At 46.0% G+C, this 19,878-nt stretch overlaps 1 protein-coding gene across 15 annotated transcripts in view; it reads left to right on the top strand.

Moving 5' to 3' along the window:
* CRTC3 (CREB regulated transcription coactivator 3) overlaps positions 1-19,878 on the top strand; it is a 119,346-nt gene that overhangs the window by 92,786 nt on the left and 6,682 nt on the right. For 6 of the 15 annotated variants that reach the window (XM_078326820.1, XM_008998395.5, XM_017973916.4 and 3 more), the window contains 4 exons: positions 1,033-1,118; positions 3,519-3,568; positions 10,176-10,393; positions 13,317-13,615. In XM_078326820.1, the coding sequence (XP_078182946.1) occupies positions 1,033-1,118; positions 3,519-3,568; positions 10,176-10,393; positions 13,317-13,615 (653 nt within the window). Of the gene's footprint in view, positions 1-1,032; positions 1,119-3,518; positions 3,569-10,175; positions 10,394-13,316; positions 13,616-16,859; positions 16,941-19,878 lie in introns of all 15 variants that reach the window. The other 9 variants (XM_054257267.2, XM_054257265.2, XM_054257264.2 and 6 more) reach the window with 3 other exon arrangements.

Below are 19,878 nucleotides of genomic sequence, written 5' to 3'. Positions count from 1 at the left end.
CGGTCCCAGCAGCTACCCAGCCTCAGATCCTCTGGGTTGTTGGTTCCTTTTTGTCCCCCACTTCCATCCCACAACCAAGTAGCTTCACTACCACCACGTCTTCCAGATAATACCCCTCTTCTCCGTACTTGCCCCATTTCATCTTTGTTGCATTATCATGGCTCTCTCCTCCTCCCTCTCCTTCCATTTTCTCTCTTGCCACGCCTGCAGAGCCCTGCCCTGGCCTCCTTCCTCTACATTTTACTTCCTACCATCCCCTTTACTCAGCCTACACTCCAGCCGAAAATACTTGCTTTACTCTCATCTTCCCTCTCTTGGAATTCCTTTCTCCTGTGTCTCTAAGGCCTCCCCCAATGCCAGCTCCAAAGGCCTCCTGGCCTCTTCTCTTCTGCACGTCAGCGCCTCTCAGCAGCATCTCCCCTCGGCTCTCTCAGGCTTCCGCTTGTTTCTTCTTTCAGTGATGGTTACTTACGTGTTGCCCTTATCCACTGACTAGATTACACTTTCTGTCAAGGTTGAATCCGTGTCTTACTCATTTCTGCAACCCCCACAGTAGTGCTCAGGGTGCCTTCCCCAGTAGACAGTCCACAAATAAGTCACTTTTGTGTGTTAAGTAAGTCAAACATTTTATTTGTTAAATCGTTTTTTACAAAGATAATTTGTTCAGCCAAAGGTAGGTGGGATGGCCGCTTTCTTTTGTTGTTGTTGTTTTTTTGAGACAGGGTCTTGTTCTGTTGCCCAGGCTGGAGTGCAGTGGTACAAATATAGCTCACTGTGGCCTCAGCAGTCCTACCGCCTCAGCCTCCCAAATAGCTGGGACTACAGGTGTGAGCCACCACACCCAGCTAATTTTTAAATATTTTGTAGAGACAGGGTCTCACTATGTTTCTCAGGCTTGTCTCCAACTCCTGGGCTCAAGTGATCCTCCCGCCTCAGCTCCACAAAGGGCTAGGGTGATAGGCGTGAGCCACTGTGCCCGGCCTTGATGCTGCTTCTCATGAAATGACTGTGCTGCTTTTTTTCCCCCTTTAGTAGCATCTTTCCCTGGCCCACTGAAAGAAGAGAATCTGTTACATGTTCCGAAGCCACTGCCAAAACAACTATGGGAGACCAAGGAGGTGGGTGAACAGTACCCAGCTATGTTTGTTGTCACTGGATGCTTGTACTCTGGAGGTCATCAAAAAATCCTGCCAAGGTGAAAACAAGAGGAACTGGGGGAAAAGGAGATTTGTCTGAGGACAGAGATAAGAATATACAAGGGATGACATTTCAAGTAAAAATTATCACAGTTGTGTCAATAAATTACTACATTGATCTCTTGACTTTCTAATTTTCATATGAATTTACTTATTGAAAAAAAACCCTGCTAAGACCCCCATATCTTTCTTGTTTTGCTAAAAGCTCCAAAACCTGGTTGTAAGTCATAGGCAGATTTTTCTGTTTTTTAGCCAGCACTTTATACCAGTCTCCAGCTTCTGTCCAGAATTACTGGTATACCAGATAGCCCTTTTTAAATCAAGGGCATTTGACTCAGTACACAAGGCATCTGTTTACTATGATTTCCATGTGACTTTGAGACTTTGTATCTAAAATTCTGCTAGCTGACCTCCACCTTGGCTGTCCGTAAACCTCACCCACTGTGGAACAAAGGGAGGTCCCACAGTACTTGCCTTGGCCATTCTTCTGTAGGGAAGCTGTGTTGACTTTGAAAGAAAACTGAATCTGCTCCAGCCCTAAGGATGCTCTCTTGCAATAGCTTGTATTGCCTCTCTACTTAACTCTCCTTGCCTGTGAAGGATCCCTTTGGTCCAGCTCCATTTTCTTTTGCCAGGTCTACCAGAGTCACCATTAGCATTGCAGTTGTCTTAAAAGGTTTTTTGTAAAAGCAAGGTATATTTGATATTTAATCATTTGGAAAGGAAAAAGGAGATATGATTTAAAATTCATATTTAAACACAGGAGAAGCACCTGTGCTATGTGTTTTTGGCTGTGCGAGGCACAGTGGTTTTGGAGGCTTCTATCAGAGGACAACTATGTCTTCTCCAGCAAAGAAGCCAGTGGCATGCATACCTCCCTGACTACCAGGGACTGACCTCTCTGGAAAGAGGCGTTCATCTCCCTTGGTTCTTGTGGATTTGGAGTATTCATTCCTGTCCATCTGGAGCTTATATTCTAGTTGAAATAGCTTATTTTCTTGTGACATTCTTTTATCACCCTGTTTTTTTTTTTTTTTTTTTTTTGAGACAGAGTTTCGCTGTTGTTACCCAGACTGGAATGCAATGGCACGATCTCGGCTCACCGCAACCTCCGCCTTCTGGGTTCAAGCAATTCTCCTGCCTCAGCCTCCCACGTAGCTGGGATTACAGGTGCGTGCCACCATGCCCAGCTAATTTTTTACATTTTTAGTAGAGACAGGGTTTCACCTTGTTGACCAGGGTGGTCTTGATCTCTTGACCTTGTGATCCACCCACCTCGGCCTCCCAAAGTGTAATAGCTGGGATTACAGGCATGAGCCACCGTGCCTGGCTTTCACCCTGTTTTTTTCTTTTATTTATTTCTTTTCCTTTCAAGCCATTAGGAAAAGAAGTGTTTATTTAAAAGCTCTACATCAACATCTTGAATTGCAGCTAAGGAAAATACAAAATAAAAATAAAATTTATAAAAAAAGCTCTACGTCAGCTAGATATGGTGGCTCACACCTGTAATCCTATCACTTTGGGAGGCCAAGGTGGGTGGATCACCTGAGGTCGGGAGTTTGAGACCAGCCTGGGCGTGGTGGCACCCACCTGTAATCCCCACTACTCAGGAGGCTGAGGCAGGAGAATCGCTTGAATCCGGGAAGTGGAGGTTGCAGTGAGCCAAGATCGCACTACTGCACTCCAGCCTGGGCAATAAGAGTGAAACTGTCTCAAAAAAAAAAAGAAAAGAAAAGAAAAAAAAGTTCTATGTGTAAAACACTGGCCTTTTAATATTAGTCCAGAAGGTAAATTGATAAGGCATCAAATTAAGAAAATATATTAATATTATACCTCCATTAGAACTGGAGTTTTAAAAAGTCTTGCCAAAACCTAGGCTGGGCAGGCTCATGCCTGTAATCCTAGCACTTTGGGAGATCGAGGTGGGTGGATGATGAGATCAGGAGTTTGAGACCCACCTGGCCAACATGGTGAAACCCCATCTCTACTAAAAATACAAAAATTAGCTGGGCATGGTGACAGGTACCTGTAATCCCAGCTACTCAGGAGGCTGAGGCAGGAGAATCACTTGAATCCAGGAAGTAGAGGTTGCAATGAGCAGAGACTGGGCCATTGCACTCCAGCCGGGGCGACAGAGCAACTCCATCTCAAAAGAAAAAAACAAGTCTTGCCGAAACCTAAACGGCTGCTCTGTGAGGACACTGTCGACATGTGGACTCTCGTTTCCACCGACTAGAGGCTCAAGATCCTTGTGAAGACACTTATCAAAAACTTGAATTTGGCTTTCAGTGAGTAAACCTAGCTTTCGTTGTCTCTTCTCAGATTCAGTCCCTGTCAGGACGCCCTCGATCCTGTGATGTTGGAGGTGGCAGGTAAGTAACGTTCTTTCTGTTCGTGTTTCAGGGACTATCCTGAAGGTTTTCCTGAAAGGAAAGTCTCACTTCTTTGTTACAGAACTCTCAGAAACGTAATTTGCTATGTATAAATTGAAAGTCAACTGCATTTTCATAAAAACAGTCACTTTCTTTTGATACTCATATTTCATTAAAGTAATTATATTACATAACTGTAATAACAAAAGTGACATAAGTATGTTTGAGAATCACACAACTGACTTGGTAAATACATCACTCTCTGGGTAAAAGCAGCGGCAGAAGCAGAAACGTGCAGGAATGGAGCGAAGCCTACTAGCCCTGAGCTGTGGCAGGCTGCAGCCATCAGTGATGTCCTGGCCAGAGGGGAAGGAAAGCATCAGTTCACCTGGCGGCTTGGTTGCACAGAGTTTGTAAGGCTGGGCGCGGTGGCTCAAGCCTGTAATCCCAGCACTTTGGGAAGCTGAGGCGGGCAGATCACCAGGTCAAGAGGTTGAGACCATCCTGGCCAGCATGGTGAAACCCCATCTCTACTAAAAATACAAAAATTAGCTGGGTGTGGTGGCGTGTGCCTGTAGTCCCAGCTACTTGGGAGGCTGAGGCAGGAGAATTGCTTGAACCCGGGAGGTGGAGGTTGCAGTGAGATGAGATTGTGCCACTGCACTCCAGCCTGGCGCCTGGCAACAGAGCGAGACTCTTAAAAAAAAAGAGAGAGTTTGTGTGACTGTACTTAATGTCACTGAACTGTACACATAGAAATGGTTAAAATGGTAAATTTTATGATACATCTCTTTCACCACAACTTAAAAACATAAATGGAAGATAAATACATTTTCCATTTGCAATACAAAAAAGTTTCTGTGAAACCATTCATTTGTTAGTGGATTTAATAGTATGCAACTTCACTCCCTAAAAGATTTGAGACAACTTACAAACATATCTATAGTACAAGCAAATGAAAAAGGAAGTTCATGAGGAAGTTGAGTCTAAGAGAAAACAAGGAGATGAAAGAGGTAACGAGGCCCTTGCCTTAACATAAGCTGCTTTGGGAGGGCCTGCTGCTGTGCTGCGTGGGATGGTACAGGCTGCTGCTGAACCTCTTGGAATTCGATGGGCTTATCCTGAGCCCCAAGAAAGCTTCCTGGGGCTGTTTGTCACAGCGTCCATGACAGCAGTTCCACCACTTGGAACCGAAGCCAGTTCAGATACAGCAAGTCTGCCCAGGGCCAAAATCATGTGGTTTGGAAATGAGACTCTTGCACGGTCTGACTTAGTACATACAATCACCAGTGGGTCAGTGGGTGAAATAAACCTACTCACCAGTGGGTCAGTGGGTGAGCTAAACCTGCTTCAAGCAATCCTTGAATATGACTTCCCCCAACAGAGCTTCCTGTGAGTATCTCACAGCAGCACATTCAAGGCGCTCCCTACTGAGTACCTGGAGCTCAGGCATTCTTTTTGACTGGTTAAAAGCTATACCATTTACCATTTTAAACATTTCTATGGCCAGGCTCAGTGGCTCACACCTGTAATCTCAGCACTTTGGGAGGCTGAGGCGGGCAGATCACGAGGTCAGGAGATCGAGACCATCGGGCCAACATAGTGAAACCCTGTCTCTACTAAATATACAAAAATAGCTGGGCATGGTGGCGCATGCCTGTAGTCCCAGCTACTCAGGAGGCTGAGGCAGGAGAATTGCTTGAACCCAGGAGGCAGAGACTGCAGCAAGCTAAAATCACACCACTGCACTACAACCTGGGTGACAGTGCAAGACTCGGTCTCAAAAAAAATTTCTGTGTGTACAGTTCAGTGACATTAAGTACATTCACTGAAACTCTCTTAATTAACTTCTGTGCAACCAAGCTGCCAGGTGACCTGATGCTTTCCTCTTTTTGTCTAGTTAAACATAAACTCAGGTAATTTGCTGAGCTGTGCCACAGGTTGATGTTCACTTAAGAATGTCGGAAAGCCTGCCAGCACACATGCCCAATAAAAGACGGGACGCCGAGGGGTGCAGGACATTTTTATGGAAAGGCCAAGATTTTCCTCAAGAGAGTCTCCCTCAACCTAGTCTGGTTCAGGTGCTTCCTGGTAAAAAGGAAATTTGGAAAAAAAAAAAAAGGATTTTCTTCAAGAGCCAATTTTGGCTTAACCATCAGGCTCTGAAAGCCTACATTATAGAATTGGGCTTCAGTACTTTAGCCCTGGAGAGGGTTTTTTGTTTGTTCTGTTTTTATTTATTTGTTTAATTTAATTTTTTTTTAGCTGGAGTCTCTGTCACTCAGGCTGGAGTGCAGTGGCATGCTCTTGGCTCACTGCAACCTCCACCTCCCAGGTTCAAGCGATTTCCTGCCTCAGCCTCTCAAGTAGCTGGAATTACAGTATTTTTAGTAGAGACAGGGTTTCACCATATTGGCCGGGCTTGTTTCGAACTCCTGACCTCAGGTGATTCACCTACCTCGGCCTCCCACAGCACTGGGATTTTAGGTGTGAGCCACTATGCCAAACCTGTTCTGTTTTTAAAGATGGGGTCTTGCTGTGTTGGCCAGGGTGATCTTGAACTCCTGGCCTCAAGTGATCCTTCTAAAGGATCACTTGTTTTGGCCTCCCACAGCACTGGGATTACAGGTGTGAGCCACCATGCCTGGCCAACCCAGAGAGTTCTAAAGCAGGTGTTTTTTAGGTAGAGAAAGTTGTTGTCTTGCTCTTACGTTGCAAATAGAATTCCATTCAGTGACTCCAAGTCATGCAGATACTTATTGGTCCCCTGATTCTTGGCACTGGCTAGAACAATGAACAAAACAGATCAAATTCCTGCTTTTGAGGAGCTAATAATCTAGTGGAGCAAGATGGGCAGAAACAAATAAGCAAAGCATGGTGGAATTCGTGTGTGGGAAAATGCACTGAAGGAGATGCAGGCGCGGCAGGTGGGCAGGCAGCCACCGGCGGCATTGCAGAAGGCTTTCTGATGGTGAAGTGAGGCGGACAGAGCTCCAGGCAGCGGGAGCACCAAGCAAAAGACCCCAAGGCAGGAGGAGGCCTGGAGCTCAAGGAGGCTTGTGTTGCTTGGATCTGGTTCAGAGAAGATGGGAGTCATTAGAGGGTCTTGAATGGGGGCCGGGCACATTACTTTCCTTAGATGGGTGCTGACTCGGATGGGTAGTAACTGTATTTGGAAAGGAACCACCTGTATTTGTCCCAGCTGCAGAGGAATTGCTGTGAATGTTACTAATGACCTGGTTCACAGTGGCCACATTTTTTCTGTCCTTGCTCTGTGCCATTGGATACGTTTCCCTGCCGCGTCCCTGCACTCTCTGCTTCACTCCTACCTGATCACCCATGGATCTTCCTTCTCAGTCAGAAAGCCCATTGTTCTCACGTCAAGGACTCTGGGGTCTCAATTTTTTCTTTCTAGTCCTTGACCTTTAACCATATAAACAGTTCTATACTTCCAGCCATCTAAATGACAAAATTCAGGCCGGGCGCAGTGGCTCACGCCTGTAATCCCAGCACTTTGGGAGGCCACGGTGGGCAGATCACTTGAAGTCAGGAGTTCAAGACCAGCCGGACCAACATGGCGAAACCCTGTCTACTGAAAATACAAAAATTAGCTAGGTGTGGTGATGTGCATCTGTAATCCCAGCTACTCAGGAGGCTGAGGCAAGAGAATTGCTTGAGTCCTGGAGGCAGAGGTTGCAGTGAGCCGAGATTGCACCACTGCACTCCGGCCAAGATGACAGAGTGAGACTCCGTCTCTAAAAAATAAAATAAGACAAAATTTATATTCAGTTTTTCCACAACCAAAATGATCCTTCTTCCTCGTCATCCGGTTGGACACCTCTCCTGCTGCCCCATTTCTTTCTAAGACTCCACAGATCACCCAGTCCTACTTTTACCAAGAAAAGTGAGGTGAGGCCAGCAGGAGCGAGAGCTCAGCTCTCTTCTGCCACTGATTCCCCCGTTACCACCCTCCTCTAGTCCTAATCAGGGTGGCACTTTACTACTCTTTGGCCTTCCTCCCACTGGCTTTGCAGAGGCCTTTCTCTGCTAATTAGCCTTCCTTCATTTCCAGAATTCCCAGCCATGCTTCTTGAAAGGCTCTTGACTCTCAAGTGTTCCTTACTGTTTACCCATCCTTGACCCACCATGGCATGGCTTCCACCTCTTCTGTTCAGTGGAACCTTGAGAATGTCAGTTACCTGCTGTGTATAACTGGGAGAGAAACACCCCTGCTGCGTGTCTTCCTACTCAGCAAAAACTCTAAGCCAAAGTGGAACTCAGGATCTCATCCATGCCCCTGCCCTCATTCCCAGTCTCCCATATCTTCAGTGTCCCATCTCAGTCCCCAGGCCAAAGGCCCCAAAGATGTTCTTGAGTCCTGCTTCCTCGTCTCTGGAGTCCACCCTGGCTCTCCCTCCCTGCGCTCGTGGCCTCCTGCTGGACTGTCCACCAGTGTCAGCATCCCTCTCTGCCTCCAGGTCTGCTCCTTGCACCCCAAGACCCCTTCCCCAAGGCTGTTAGCTGCACTATCCTAAGAAAGGCTGATAACCCTCCCCATACACACTGCCCACCCCGCTTCCAGCCTTCTACCATCATCCGTATGTCAGTGTCACCCGCACATCAGTCCCAGCCTTAGCTGCTCTCTGCCTGCTTTTCTGGTCCCATCTCCCATAACTACCCGGCCTTCCTCAATACAACTCTCCCTTGTCTGAATCCTCGAAGTTCCGAGGGCACACCCTGTAGTCTCACACCTCCCTGCTTTTGCCCATGCTGTGAGCTTTGCCTGAAACCTTTTTCCCTAACTAGATCACCTGAATTCTTTAGCCTTTAAACTCAGCTCAGATGTCCTCCAAGGAAGCCTCCTCAGGTCGGCCAGGCCTCCTCCACATGGCCTCCTGCCAGGCTCTGTCACTGCATGATGGGATTGTATTATGTTGCCAGTTATATTCCTTACAGCTCAGTCTCTTAAAGCCCAGATGCCAATGGCTTGCCCCTGGGAGGTGCTCTCCTGGCACGTGCAGGATGGATAAAGTGTCCTCAGTGCATCTCATGATGCCCCCTGCACCTGGCTAGTGGCACCTTCCCCCACATTCTCCACTGCTTCACCCTCACTGCACTTTTCTTAGGTCACCCCTGGGCCACTACAGTGGTCCTTCTCATTGGTTGTCCCTGCCTGTTTCTGCTCCCTGGGCCATCCTCCACACTGAAACCAGAGCAACATTTCTGAAATGTCATTCTCCAGCTTAACCTGACCTTCCTTTTTCTACCGTCCCTGATCAAGGCTCCTGAGAAGAGCACATCCTCTCCTACCCCATCTGCTACCCTCCCTTCTACGCTGCCCTGACACTGGACACCGTGGCCATGCCCAGCTCCTCACAGTTCCACACACACTTGTGTCACGTCCATGACAAACCCGGCCCCTCCAGAGCCTATCCTGACATGGACAACTGCGTTTGTGCTCCCAGAGCCACTTGTACCCACTGGTCATGCACACCCCTTCTCAAACCCTGTACCACGTGCTTCCTGCCATGCTGCACTTACTTGCTTTCCCAGTCTGTCTCTCTTGCAGTGTGTGAACTGCAAGGACAAGGTCCTCTCAGACCTAGCTAGCAGGCCCCTCCCTGGGCCCCGCCCTTGAGAGAGCTTCATTCTCAAGGGGAACATACCACCATTGTACACCACTAGGCCTAGGGGATGGCCAGAGAGTCAGCGTGGTGTGGACAGAGCTTGGCCGCATAGGCTGGGATGCCATGTGTGTGCACTGCAGTACAGAGCAGAATTGGGGGAAGAGAAGGGGACTGGACAGAGGGCCAGGCTGCCTCTCCCTGTGTGTTCTGGCACAGAACTCCAAGAAGTCTGAGAGTTCTTCATGTAAATCTGGCCTCGCAGGCTATCATGAAGGCTATTATGAAGGTATAATTTGTCAAGATAGACACACAGAACAAAGTTCATGTAAGGGTTTGCTCATTTGATTTGTAACTTTAAAAATGGAAACAGATGGTATGCGGGCCTCCTTTATACACTTGCTCCTGGCCAGCACACGTCAGGAGCAGGCCTGACCCCAGACACGCTCGCCCTGCTTATTCACCATGGTGCCACCACCACGCGGCTGCTGCCTGCCACACAGCGCCCAGCCCACGGATGGTGATAAATGAATGGCAGCATGACTGTCACTCTAAGTTTATAAAGACTGTAATTTTAAAAATGTATCTTGGAAGGTAGCTAGTTACTCAGAGATACTTTTTCTGGTAGCAAAGATAACTTAGAAACCCAGCAAAAAGAACTACATAAATAGAGAGTGGTAGGTCACATTTTATATAGTGCTTTCTAGTTCTCAGAATACTCTTGCATCCATAATCTAATCTGGTCTTGATTATTCTAGACCATAATCTAATATTCCTGTGATGTGGGCTCAGGTAGTCGGTGAGGAAGTGTGTTTGAGAGAGGCTGAGCCGAGCATCCGTGTTCTCGGAGTGAGAGAGCCGCACGAGGACCTTGGTCTTCGAGAGCCACTGCTCTTACTGGACAGGAAGAGACCTCAGGCATGTTTGCTTTCCCGACAGCCAAATGAATTGTAGAAAGTCATCCTTAATCTTTCTTTTTTCAGTGCTTTTCCACATAACGGTCAAAACCTGGGCCTCTCACCCTTTTTGGGGACCCTGAACACTGGAGGGTCATTACCAGATCTAACCAACCTCCACTACTCGGCGCCCCTGCCAGCCTCCCTGGACACCAGCGACCACCTCTTTGGTAGTATGAGTGTGGGGAATAGTGTGAGCAATCTCCCAGCTGCTATGACCCACCTGGGTATCAGAAGCTCCTCTGGTGAGTATCTCCTGCTTAGCAGTGACCTGGTGGCTTAATCATACGTGGTCCCACCAGTGTGGTCTGTTTTGTGAATCACCGATTGGGAGTGACTGCGTCTCAGAGATGATGATGGACCTCCCTGTGTCTCCTGACCCTGCGGATGTTTTTCTTGGGCGTTTCTGTTTCTCCTGGATTGATGAGTGTGGGCAGCTCTGCTGAACCTCATTCCCTCTTGTCTTCCCTCACTCCTCTATCCAGGGACTTGGGAATAAGATCTGCAAGCCAAGAAATAAACATCCACTCTGTGCTGGCTGGATGGTGTTAGTGGCTCATGTCAACATACGCTCTTTTCTAACTTAGGCCATCTCTCTAGAGTCCTCCCATTCTCCATTAGGTTCCTAAAGGCAATATTTTGCATTTTAGAAAATTGACAATGGATATGATGAGAATAGTTCTACTTAATATCTGTGTATTCAATAGAAATCCCCCACAGTTCAAAACAGTTCCAGTTAAAGATGCAGCATTAGCTATATAAAGATGCTGCCCATAACGGGACTTGGGTGTTAACACTACGGGTTTGATTGTCCACAGCTCAGACCCCATATTGAAATATGACTACATTTGTTTGAAGCCCTGACACTCTTTTGTTTTTTTTTTTTTGAGACGGGGTCTCACTGTCACCCAGGCTAGAGTGCCATGGCACGATCTCAGCTCACTGCAACCTCCGCTTCCCGAGTTCAAGCAATTCTCCTGCCTCAGCTTCCCAAGTAGCTGGTATTACAGGCATATGCCACAACACCCAGCTAATTGTTTTTGTATTTTTAGTAGAGACGGGGTTTCACCATATTGGTCAGGCTGGTCTCGAACTGCTGACCTCAAATGATCTGCCCGCCTTGGCTTCCCAAAGTGCTAGGGCTGCAGGCCTGAGCCGCCACTGACATAATCTTGTCGATGTTTAGGGCAGGTTTACTCCCAGTGGTGTGGTACAGCCTCTGGCCTAACAGTCTTACCCAGAATTGTGTTGTGGAACATTTCATTTGGAAGGGATGCTCAGTGATGGTCTCCAGGTGGAAGGAGTGTTTGTTGCCTTCCACTCTGAGACTCATCCATGCAAATCATAACTCACCACCCAGATGAGAGTGGTCCCCTTCAGGGGGTCACCTGGAGGGTTCTCCAGTGATTGCAGTGATCCTGCCGTGGTACAACATAAGCTTAGTTGGAAGAGCTGATTTCAGACACCACCTTTATTTTTGTCTTTTTGGGTTTTTGGGGTCTTTTTTGTATCCTTAATAGTAGTAAGTCTTTCACAGACTAAGTCTCAGTTTTGATATTTATACATTTGCTTCATAGGAGAAGTTTTATGTTTGCTTCATAGGAGAAACTCTCAAGACCTTTATGCCAAGATTCAGAGTCTGGGCAATTCACCTTTTGGGTGAATCCTCAATGTGTGAAGACATGTAGGGTCCCAGAAGTAAAGCAGCATCAGGACATAGCTCCCTTGGGTCTCAGGGAAGCTGGCATTTTCCAGTACAGCCTTTGACACTTTGCTTCAAGCTGAAGATCTTACAGAGTTTATTCACTGCTTGTCTTCTCAAAAAAGCATTATTTTATCCAGAACATGTCAGAACCGATGTCAGGTTTCTGTATGTTCTATGCGCTCCTTAAAATGCATGGCACACAAAGATTTAAAAGATGTTTCAGAGATGCTTGAGCTTTCTTTCTGAAGGGATTTTTAAAATCTAAGTCCCCAGCCATAGCTCTAATTAGTACCTAAGCCAGCTGGATCACTGCCCTCTTTGTGGACTAGTGAGGTGGGATAATTATGTAGGGCTTGATCATAGACATGTTCCTACCTTTAAAAATATAGCAACTGTACTCTGTGATACTGGACGCTGCCAGGTTTAAAAAAAAAATATATATATATACATATATATATATATGGCAAGTGAAGTCTTTTACATGAATTCTAAAAATATAATGAAATTTTAAAGAATAATTTTGCCAGCTCAATATGCTTGATTTTTGTGATTTCTTCCTTTCCATAACTTTTAACAAACACTGAAATTTTTTGTCAGCACAAAACTGCTGTTACAAGAAAGACAGGTGGAGGTAGGGAGTACTAGTTGAGATCCACACAGCAGCAGTAGCAGAATGATTGATTCGATGAGCAAAGCTGCTCCATGCCAGGCCCTGTGCTGCTGAGGATCCAGCAGGGCATAGGACAGGATCCCCAGCCTCACGGAGCTCCTGCCCTAGCAGCCTGCGCCACTGAAATGCCTCTCCCAAACTTCCTTATTCATGATAAAATTCACCCATCCCACAAATAAAGCACCAGCAAAAACTTCCTTTTCCCTGAGTTGGAATAGACTGTGATGAACAATTTCTTGGGAACCAGATCAAAGAGGGACCCTGGGGTGGGAGATACAAGGGAGTGTCCCTTCCTATGACTCCCTAGTATGCTCAGGGTAAAGAGCTTAAAGAGCACCAAGATGGTTCCCCCGGGGCCATGACTCCGTGGAAGGATGTTCTTAAAGGCAGCAGGGGATGCAGGCACGGTGCTCTGGCCAGAGGCCTTCAGGGGCTCTCAACAGAATGTGTTGAACAGCCCTAGGGCCCTTTCCCTGGGTCTGGGCTGAGCACCTGGAACATTTGCCTCTGCTACGCACCCTTTACCTAGCCTTGTTCACCCAGGGGTGTTGAGGCAGTCTCCCTCCTCATGGGAAAACATTGTTTTCATCTTGGTGGCCGTGTCTCTGTGAGCAGGAGCATCTTCTCCTGGCCACTGAGGCATCAGATGCAGTCCCTGGAGGAGAGTTGTCCAGGAGCTCCTTAACCTACAGAATCGTCATGGCATGTGACAGTAGACAGTGTTCTTTCCTTTTTGGAAAATAGAAGATTTGGTCTGAAATGATAAGTAACTTGTGAATTTGTTGTCTTCCAGGTCTCCAGAGTTCTCGGAGTAACCCCTCCATCCAAGCCACGCTCAATAAGACTGCACTTTCCTCTTCCCTAAATAACCACCCACAGACATCTGTTCCCAGCGCATCTGCTCTTCACCCTTCACTCCGTCTGTTTTCCCTTAGCAACCCATCTCTTTCCACCACAAACCTGAGCGGCCCGTCCCGGCGTCGGCAGCCTCCTGTCAGCCCCCTCACACTTTCTCCTGGCCCGGAAGCACATCCAGGTTTCAGCAGACAGCTGTCTTCAACCAGCCCACTGGCCCCATACCCTGCCTCCCAGGTAAACAGACAGACCAGCCACTACAGTGAAACAGACTGCAACATACAGGAAGCGCGTTCCTCCTATTTACTGTTTTGGGTTACAGCCATGATTACACTAAGCACCCGTGAGGCCTCAAGTGCAGTCCATTCACTCTTACATGTGAAATCAGAGCAGAAGTGTGGATAATGCAGAATGAATTCATGAGTTTCTTTTTCTTTTTCTTTTTTTTTTTGAGAATGGGTCTCACTCTGTTGGTCAGGCTGGAGTGCAGTGGCACAATCATGGCTCACTGCAGCCTTGACCTCCCGGGCTCAAGCAATCCTTTCACCTCAGGCTTTGAGTAGCTGGGACCACAGGCATGCACCACCACACCTGGCTAATTTTTTTATTTTTTGTAGAGACAAGGTCATAACATACTGCCTAGGCTGATCTCAAATGCCTGGGCTGAAGCCATCTTCCCAGCTTGACCACCCAAAGTGCTGGAATTACAGGCATGAGCCACCGTGCCCAGCCTAATTAATGATTTTCTATTATAATAATACCAGATGGCTGGGTGTGGTGGCTAATATTTGTAATCCCAGCACTTTGGGAGGCTGAGGCAGGCGAATCACAAGGTCAGGAGTTTGAGACTAGCCTGGCCAACATGGTGAAACCCAGTCTCTACTAAAAATAGAAAAAATTAGCAAGGTATGGTGGTAGGTGCCTGTAATCCCAGCTACTCAGAAGGCTGAGGCAGGAGAACTGCTTGAACCTAGGAGGCAGAGGTTGCAGTGGGCAGAGGTTGCATTGAGCCGAGATCACACCACTGCACTCCAGCCTGGATCGCATAGCTAGACTCCATCTCAAAAAAAAAAACAGATTTGCTGTGTTGATTACTCTTTAATACTTTTTAAGCAATGTTGAACAATCTGCAGTCACTAAGTCACAAACTTGGGGCCGAGGGGAACAACAGGATACAGAGAATGCCATTCAAATAAATCTAAGAAAGCTAAGGGAACCAGGTTAGGATTTCAAAGTTAGCATGGAAAATCAGTCATTGACTCTGTAAGTACATTAAGCTATAGGGAAAGGCCAAAGAACATTTAATACCTTCCAGAAGCTTAGATAGTAGATTAGACCTCCTCTCCAATTATCTACAAATTTCTGAAACAATACTTTCATTGTTCATGAAATACTAAGTATAATGAGGATTAGATCGCTTGTGAGGAGGAAAAGAAGTCTGTTGAGAAAGAGGCACATTTAAAAGTCGCAAAAACCCACACAAAGAAATTGAAAACTTGGCTGGGCATGGTGGCACGCACCTGTAGGCTCAGCTACTCCAGAGTGGAGGTGGGAGGATCACTTGAGCCCAGGAGGTCGAGGCTGCAGCAAGCCAAGATAGCACCACTGCACTGTAGTCTAGCAACAGAGTGAGACCTTGTCTCAAAAGAATACATTCTGCTCATTACAGAAATAGAGGATTTGAAACATCCTAAAAATGCTAAACTCAGAGGTGGTTCTCCTTACCATAATGACTGAGGAATGTATGTTTTTAACCTTTGGCCATACCCTCAATCTGTTATAACATCATTAACTAATCACCAGCTCGCCATAAATTAGTAATGATTTAGCAAGGAACAGTTGACAGAACACAGCAGAGTTAGAGGATCTTGTTATTAGTCACTCTTTACCAATGACTAGCTGTGGCATCTTGATTGTATGAGTAATCTCTTTTGGACAAGGGTGAGAAGACATTTCATAATTTTTGTTTTTAAGTCTCTGTCACCCAAACTGGAATGCAGTGGCACGGTAATGGCTCCCTGTAGCCTTGAATTCCTAGGCCCAAGCAATCCTCCTGCCTCAGCTGGGATTCTTCAAGTAACTGAGACTACAGGCCCATGCCACCACATCCAGCTAATTTTTTAATTTTTTGGCAGAAACAGGGTCTTCCTGGGCTGGTTGTGTGCCTCATGCCTGCAATACTAGCACTTTGGGAGTCCAAGGCAGGCAGATCACTTGAGGGCAGGAGTTCAAGACCAGCTTGGTCAGCATGATGAAACCCCATCTCTACTAAAAATATAAAAATTAGCTGGGCGTGGTAGCACATACCTGTAATCCCAGTTACTGAGGAAGCTGAGGCAGGAGAATTGTTTGCACCTGGTAGACAGAAGTTGCAGTGAGCCAAGATCGCACCACTGCGCTCCAGCCTAGGTGAAAAAGTGACTCTGTCTCAAAAACTAAAAAAAAAAAACTTTTTTAATTAGAAAAGAGACAGGGTCTCCAATATGTTTCCCAGGTTGATCTTAATCTCCTGGGCTCAAGTGATCCTCCTGCCTCAGCCTCCAAAAGGGCTGGAATTAGCCAGTGTGCCCTGTGCCGGGCATGAGCCTCTGTATCCTGCCATAGTTTTTATTTTTATTTTTTTTTTGAGACAGTGTTTCACTCTGTCATCCAGGCTCGGAGTACAGTTGGCATGATCACAGCTCACTGCAGCCTTGAACTCCTTGAGCTCAGGTGATCTTCCACCTTAACCTCCCAAGTAGCAAGGACTACAGGTGTGCACCATCATACCCGACTGATTTTTGTATTTTTTTTTTTTTTGTAGAGATGGGGTTTCACCATATTGCCCAGGCTAAATAATTATTGTTTTTGTGGTTCCTATGTTATTGAGTTGCCTTTAATTTTATTTAACAAGATTCTTTTATAAGATAAATGAATGTTGCTGGACACAGTAGCTCTAATCATAATCCCAGCCATTCAGGAGGCAGAGAACAGAGGATTGCTCGAGGCCAGGAGTTCAAGACTAGCCTTGGCAATATAGTGACACCCTGTCTCTTTAAAAAAAGGGAATTTTAGCTGGGGGAAAATTCCGTCTCAAACAAGTGAAACTCCATCTCAAAAGAAAAAAAGTGGGAATTTTAAAAAGTGAATGTTATTCATGCATATAGTTTAAAAAGTCAAATAGTTCTAAAAGACGTTATAGAAAAGCAACTGTCTTTCCCTTTTTTCTTAGGCATATTTCTCACTGCCTAGAGATGGCTACTGTAAGCCATTTTAACTATTCTCTTTGGTATAACCAAGGTTTTCTGGGTTTTTTGTTGTTTTTGAGACAGTCTTGCTGTGTTGCCAAGGCTAGGGTGCAGTGAGGCAATCTCAGCTCACTGCAACTTTTCCACCTCCTGGGTTCAAGCAATTCTCCTGCCTCAGCTTTCCAAATAGCTGGGACTACAGGTGTGCACCACCGTGCCCAGCTAATTTTTGTATTTTTTTTTTTTTTTTTGAGATGGAGTTTCGCTCTTGTTACCCAGGCTGGAGTGCAATGGCGCGATCTCGGCTCACCGCAACCTCCGCCTCCTGCGTTCAGGCAAGTCTCCTGCCTCAGCCTCCTGATAGCTGGGATTACAGGCATGTGCCACCATGCCCAGCTAATTTTTTGTATTTTTAGTAGAGACAGGGTTTCACCATTTTGACCAGGCTGGTTTCAAACTCCTGACCTCAGGCAATCCGCTCACCTCGGCCTCCCAAAGTCCTGGGATTACAGGCACAAGCCACCATGCCCGGCCTAACCATGTTGTTTTATGTTTTTGTTCTACATTTTTGGTATTATGTAATGACATCAACGAAGGTGGGAATCAAGTTCTCTCCACTCTCACAAACCCCACCACACACATAGGTGCACACCTGCATGCAGATACATGTGTGCATACACACAATTTCCTATCCACCTCCTCATTTGTTATAATTGTGGGTAGAGCAATAGTCAATATTTAGTGTTTTTATGGTTACAAGGTAGTCAGAGTTGACATATAGTATACTATGAAATAAAATGAGAATTTTTTCCTCCTAGGAGTTAATAAATACCTTTCTTTTAGTTAGCCTAATTACATATATCTATGTGTATTACTAATTCAGTCCCCAATTCTCTATAGGAAAGAGTGTGTGGGACCTTGTATGACTTAAAATGTCTTTGTTTGGTCTGCCATTTAATTATTATTTGGCTGAATATGGAATTTTGAATTTGAAATAATTTTCCCTTGGAATCTCTTGCCTTTTAAAGTTGCTCTTGAGAAATCCAGTGCCATTCTGATTCTTAACACTTTGCATGGAATCTGCCCTCCACCTTACAAAAAGGCTTGTAAGATCTTTTGTCCCCAATGTTGTGAACCTTCAAGATAACGTGGCTTGGCATGAGTCTGCATACTGGGTGGGCTCCTTCAATCTGGAAACTCACAGGCTTCCTTTCTGGGACATGGTCAATATTTCTTCAGTGATTTCTTTCCTTCGATTTTCTCTGCTCTCCCTCTTTGGAACTCCACAGATGCTGACTACTCTGGACTTCTCCTCAAATATCCTTGTTTTCTCTCTCTTCTTTTTTCCTTCTCTGTGGTTCTTTCCTTGTTTGCTTTGCTTTCTGGAAGAGTGTCGAAACTTTATCTTTCAGCCCTTCTGCTGAAGTTTCCATTTCTGCTCTCATTTTTAAATTGCTGTGAGTTCTTTTTTGTTCTGAGTGTTCCTTTTTAATAGCATCATACTTATTCCACAGATGAAATATCATCACTGAGGTTTTTAGTGGTCTTTTTTTCTAATTTATCTTTATTTTTTATAATAGAATGTCTAAATTGCATAAAAGTAGAGAAAATAATACACTGAGTCCTCCTATACTCATCTAGTCTCAACAATTATCTTTTTTTTTTTTTTTGAGACAGTCTCGCTGTATCACCCAGGCTGGAGTGCAGTGGTGCGATCTCAGCTCACTGTCACCTCTGCCATCCAGGTCCAATCCATTCTCCTGGCCTCAGCCTCCCAAGTAGCTGGGACTACAGGTGCACACCACCATGCCTGGCTAATTTTTGTAATTTTTAGTAGAGATGAGGTTTCACCACATTGGCCAGGCTGTTCTCAAACTCCTGACTTCAGGTGGTTTGCCTGCCTCAGCCTCCCAAAGTGCTGAGATTACAGGTGTGAGCCACCATGCTGGCCTTACTGTTTCATCCATACTGTGCATTTAAAAATTGCAAATTATTTCAATATGTATCTCTAATAGAAAAGGATTTTCTTAGTAGCCTAAATATTGTCATGCTAATTGTTTTTATCACAACTATTTCATACTGCACAGATCTTTCCAAGATTCTGTGTGTCTGCTTTGGCCTCTGACTCTCACAGCAGATGGTTTCCTCAGGGCCAAGTGATCCTCAGTTCTCTGCTCACGTTGAGGAACAAGACACTGAGAAGCTGGCTGGCAGCTCTGTGCGCATGGGCAGGCCTGCTGAGTGTGCTCTTCATCGTAGAATGATCTAGCTTGGTCATTTCCTTGGGATTCTTCTGGTGTCATAAGTTTTAGGATTTTTTTCTGGTCAGGTGCAGTGGCTCACACCTGTAATCTCCGCACTTTGGGAGGCTGAGGCAGGCGGAGCACAAGGTCAGGACTTCAAGACCAGCCTTGGCCAGCATGGTGAAACGCTCTCTCTACTAAAAATACAAAAACTAGCCACACATGGTAGCATGCTTCTGTGATCTCAGCTACTTAGGAGGCTGAGGTGGGGGAATCATACTGCACTCAAGTCTGGGTGACAGAGTGAGACTGTTTCCAAAACAAAAAGATTTTCTGTCTTAGGCCTTGTCAGGTTCCCTAAAGGACACTCCCAGTGTCACACCTCGGTATATGCCTGGATTCCGGCATCCTAGAGCCAGGCTGGGAAAGAAAGGTGGAGATCTTAAGATTCGATAGTGAGAATTCTTCGAAACCGTGTTTTCAGTACAGTGCCTCACCTTCTAAGAACCAGAGACCCTTCATTTTATTCTCAGGAATAGAACCTTCCAGTCTTCTGGCAGGCAGCAGAGGGGGTGAGGGCGGTACACAGCAGCACACTGGAGCCAGGGGCTCTGCAGGTCCCACTACCCCTTATACAAACTTTGACCAGAACCATCTGCTTTCAGCTCTAGCCCCTGCTCCCTGCTGTCCCCAATTCCAGAGGTCTGTGGGGAGTTAGTGGTGTAAGATTGCCTCCTGCTTTTTCCTCACTGCCAGCTTACCATTGGGTTTTCTTAGCTCTGCTAAGCCAGTTACCACTTGGCCATCTGCCTCTCATTTTCCAGGTTTTGTTACCATTTTCTTCTCTCCTGTCACCTTGTTCTGCATGTTTATGATCATTTTGGTGTCATGGATTGTTCATGCTTATTGCTGGTGAATGTTGGTGCCGTGTCTTGTTTTAACAGGGTTTGGGGAGAGCTAGGGAAGGGCCTTTTTCAGTCTTCTATTTTTAACCAGATTGATGTCATGGCTTTAAAAACCAAAACAAATG

The sequence above is a fragment of the Callithrix jacchus genome, chromosome 6 (genome assembly GCF_049354715.1).
Source record: "Callithrix jacchus isolate 240 chromosome 6, calJac240_pri, whole genome shotgun sequence".
Lineage (NCBI taxonomy): Eukaryota > Metazoa > Chordata > Mammalia > Primates > Cebidae > Callithrix > Callithrix jacchus.
The sequence above is the reverse complement of the archived record's forward strand: the minus strand, read 5'-3'. Positions and strand labels throughout refer to the sequence as shown.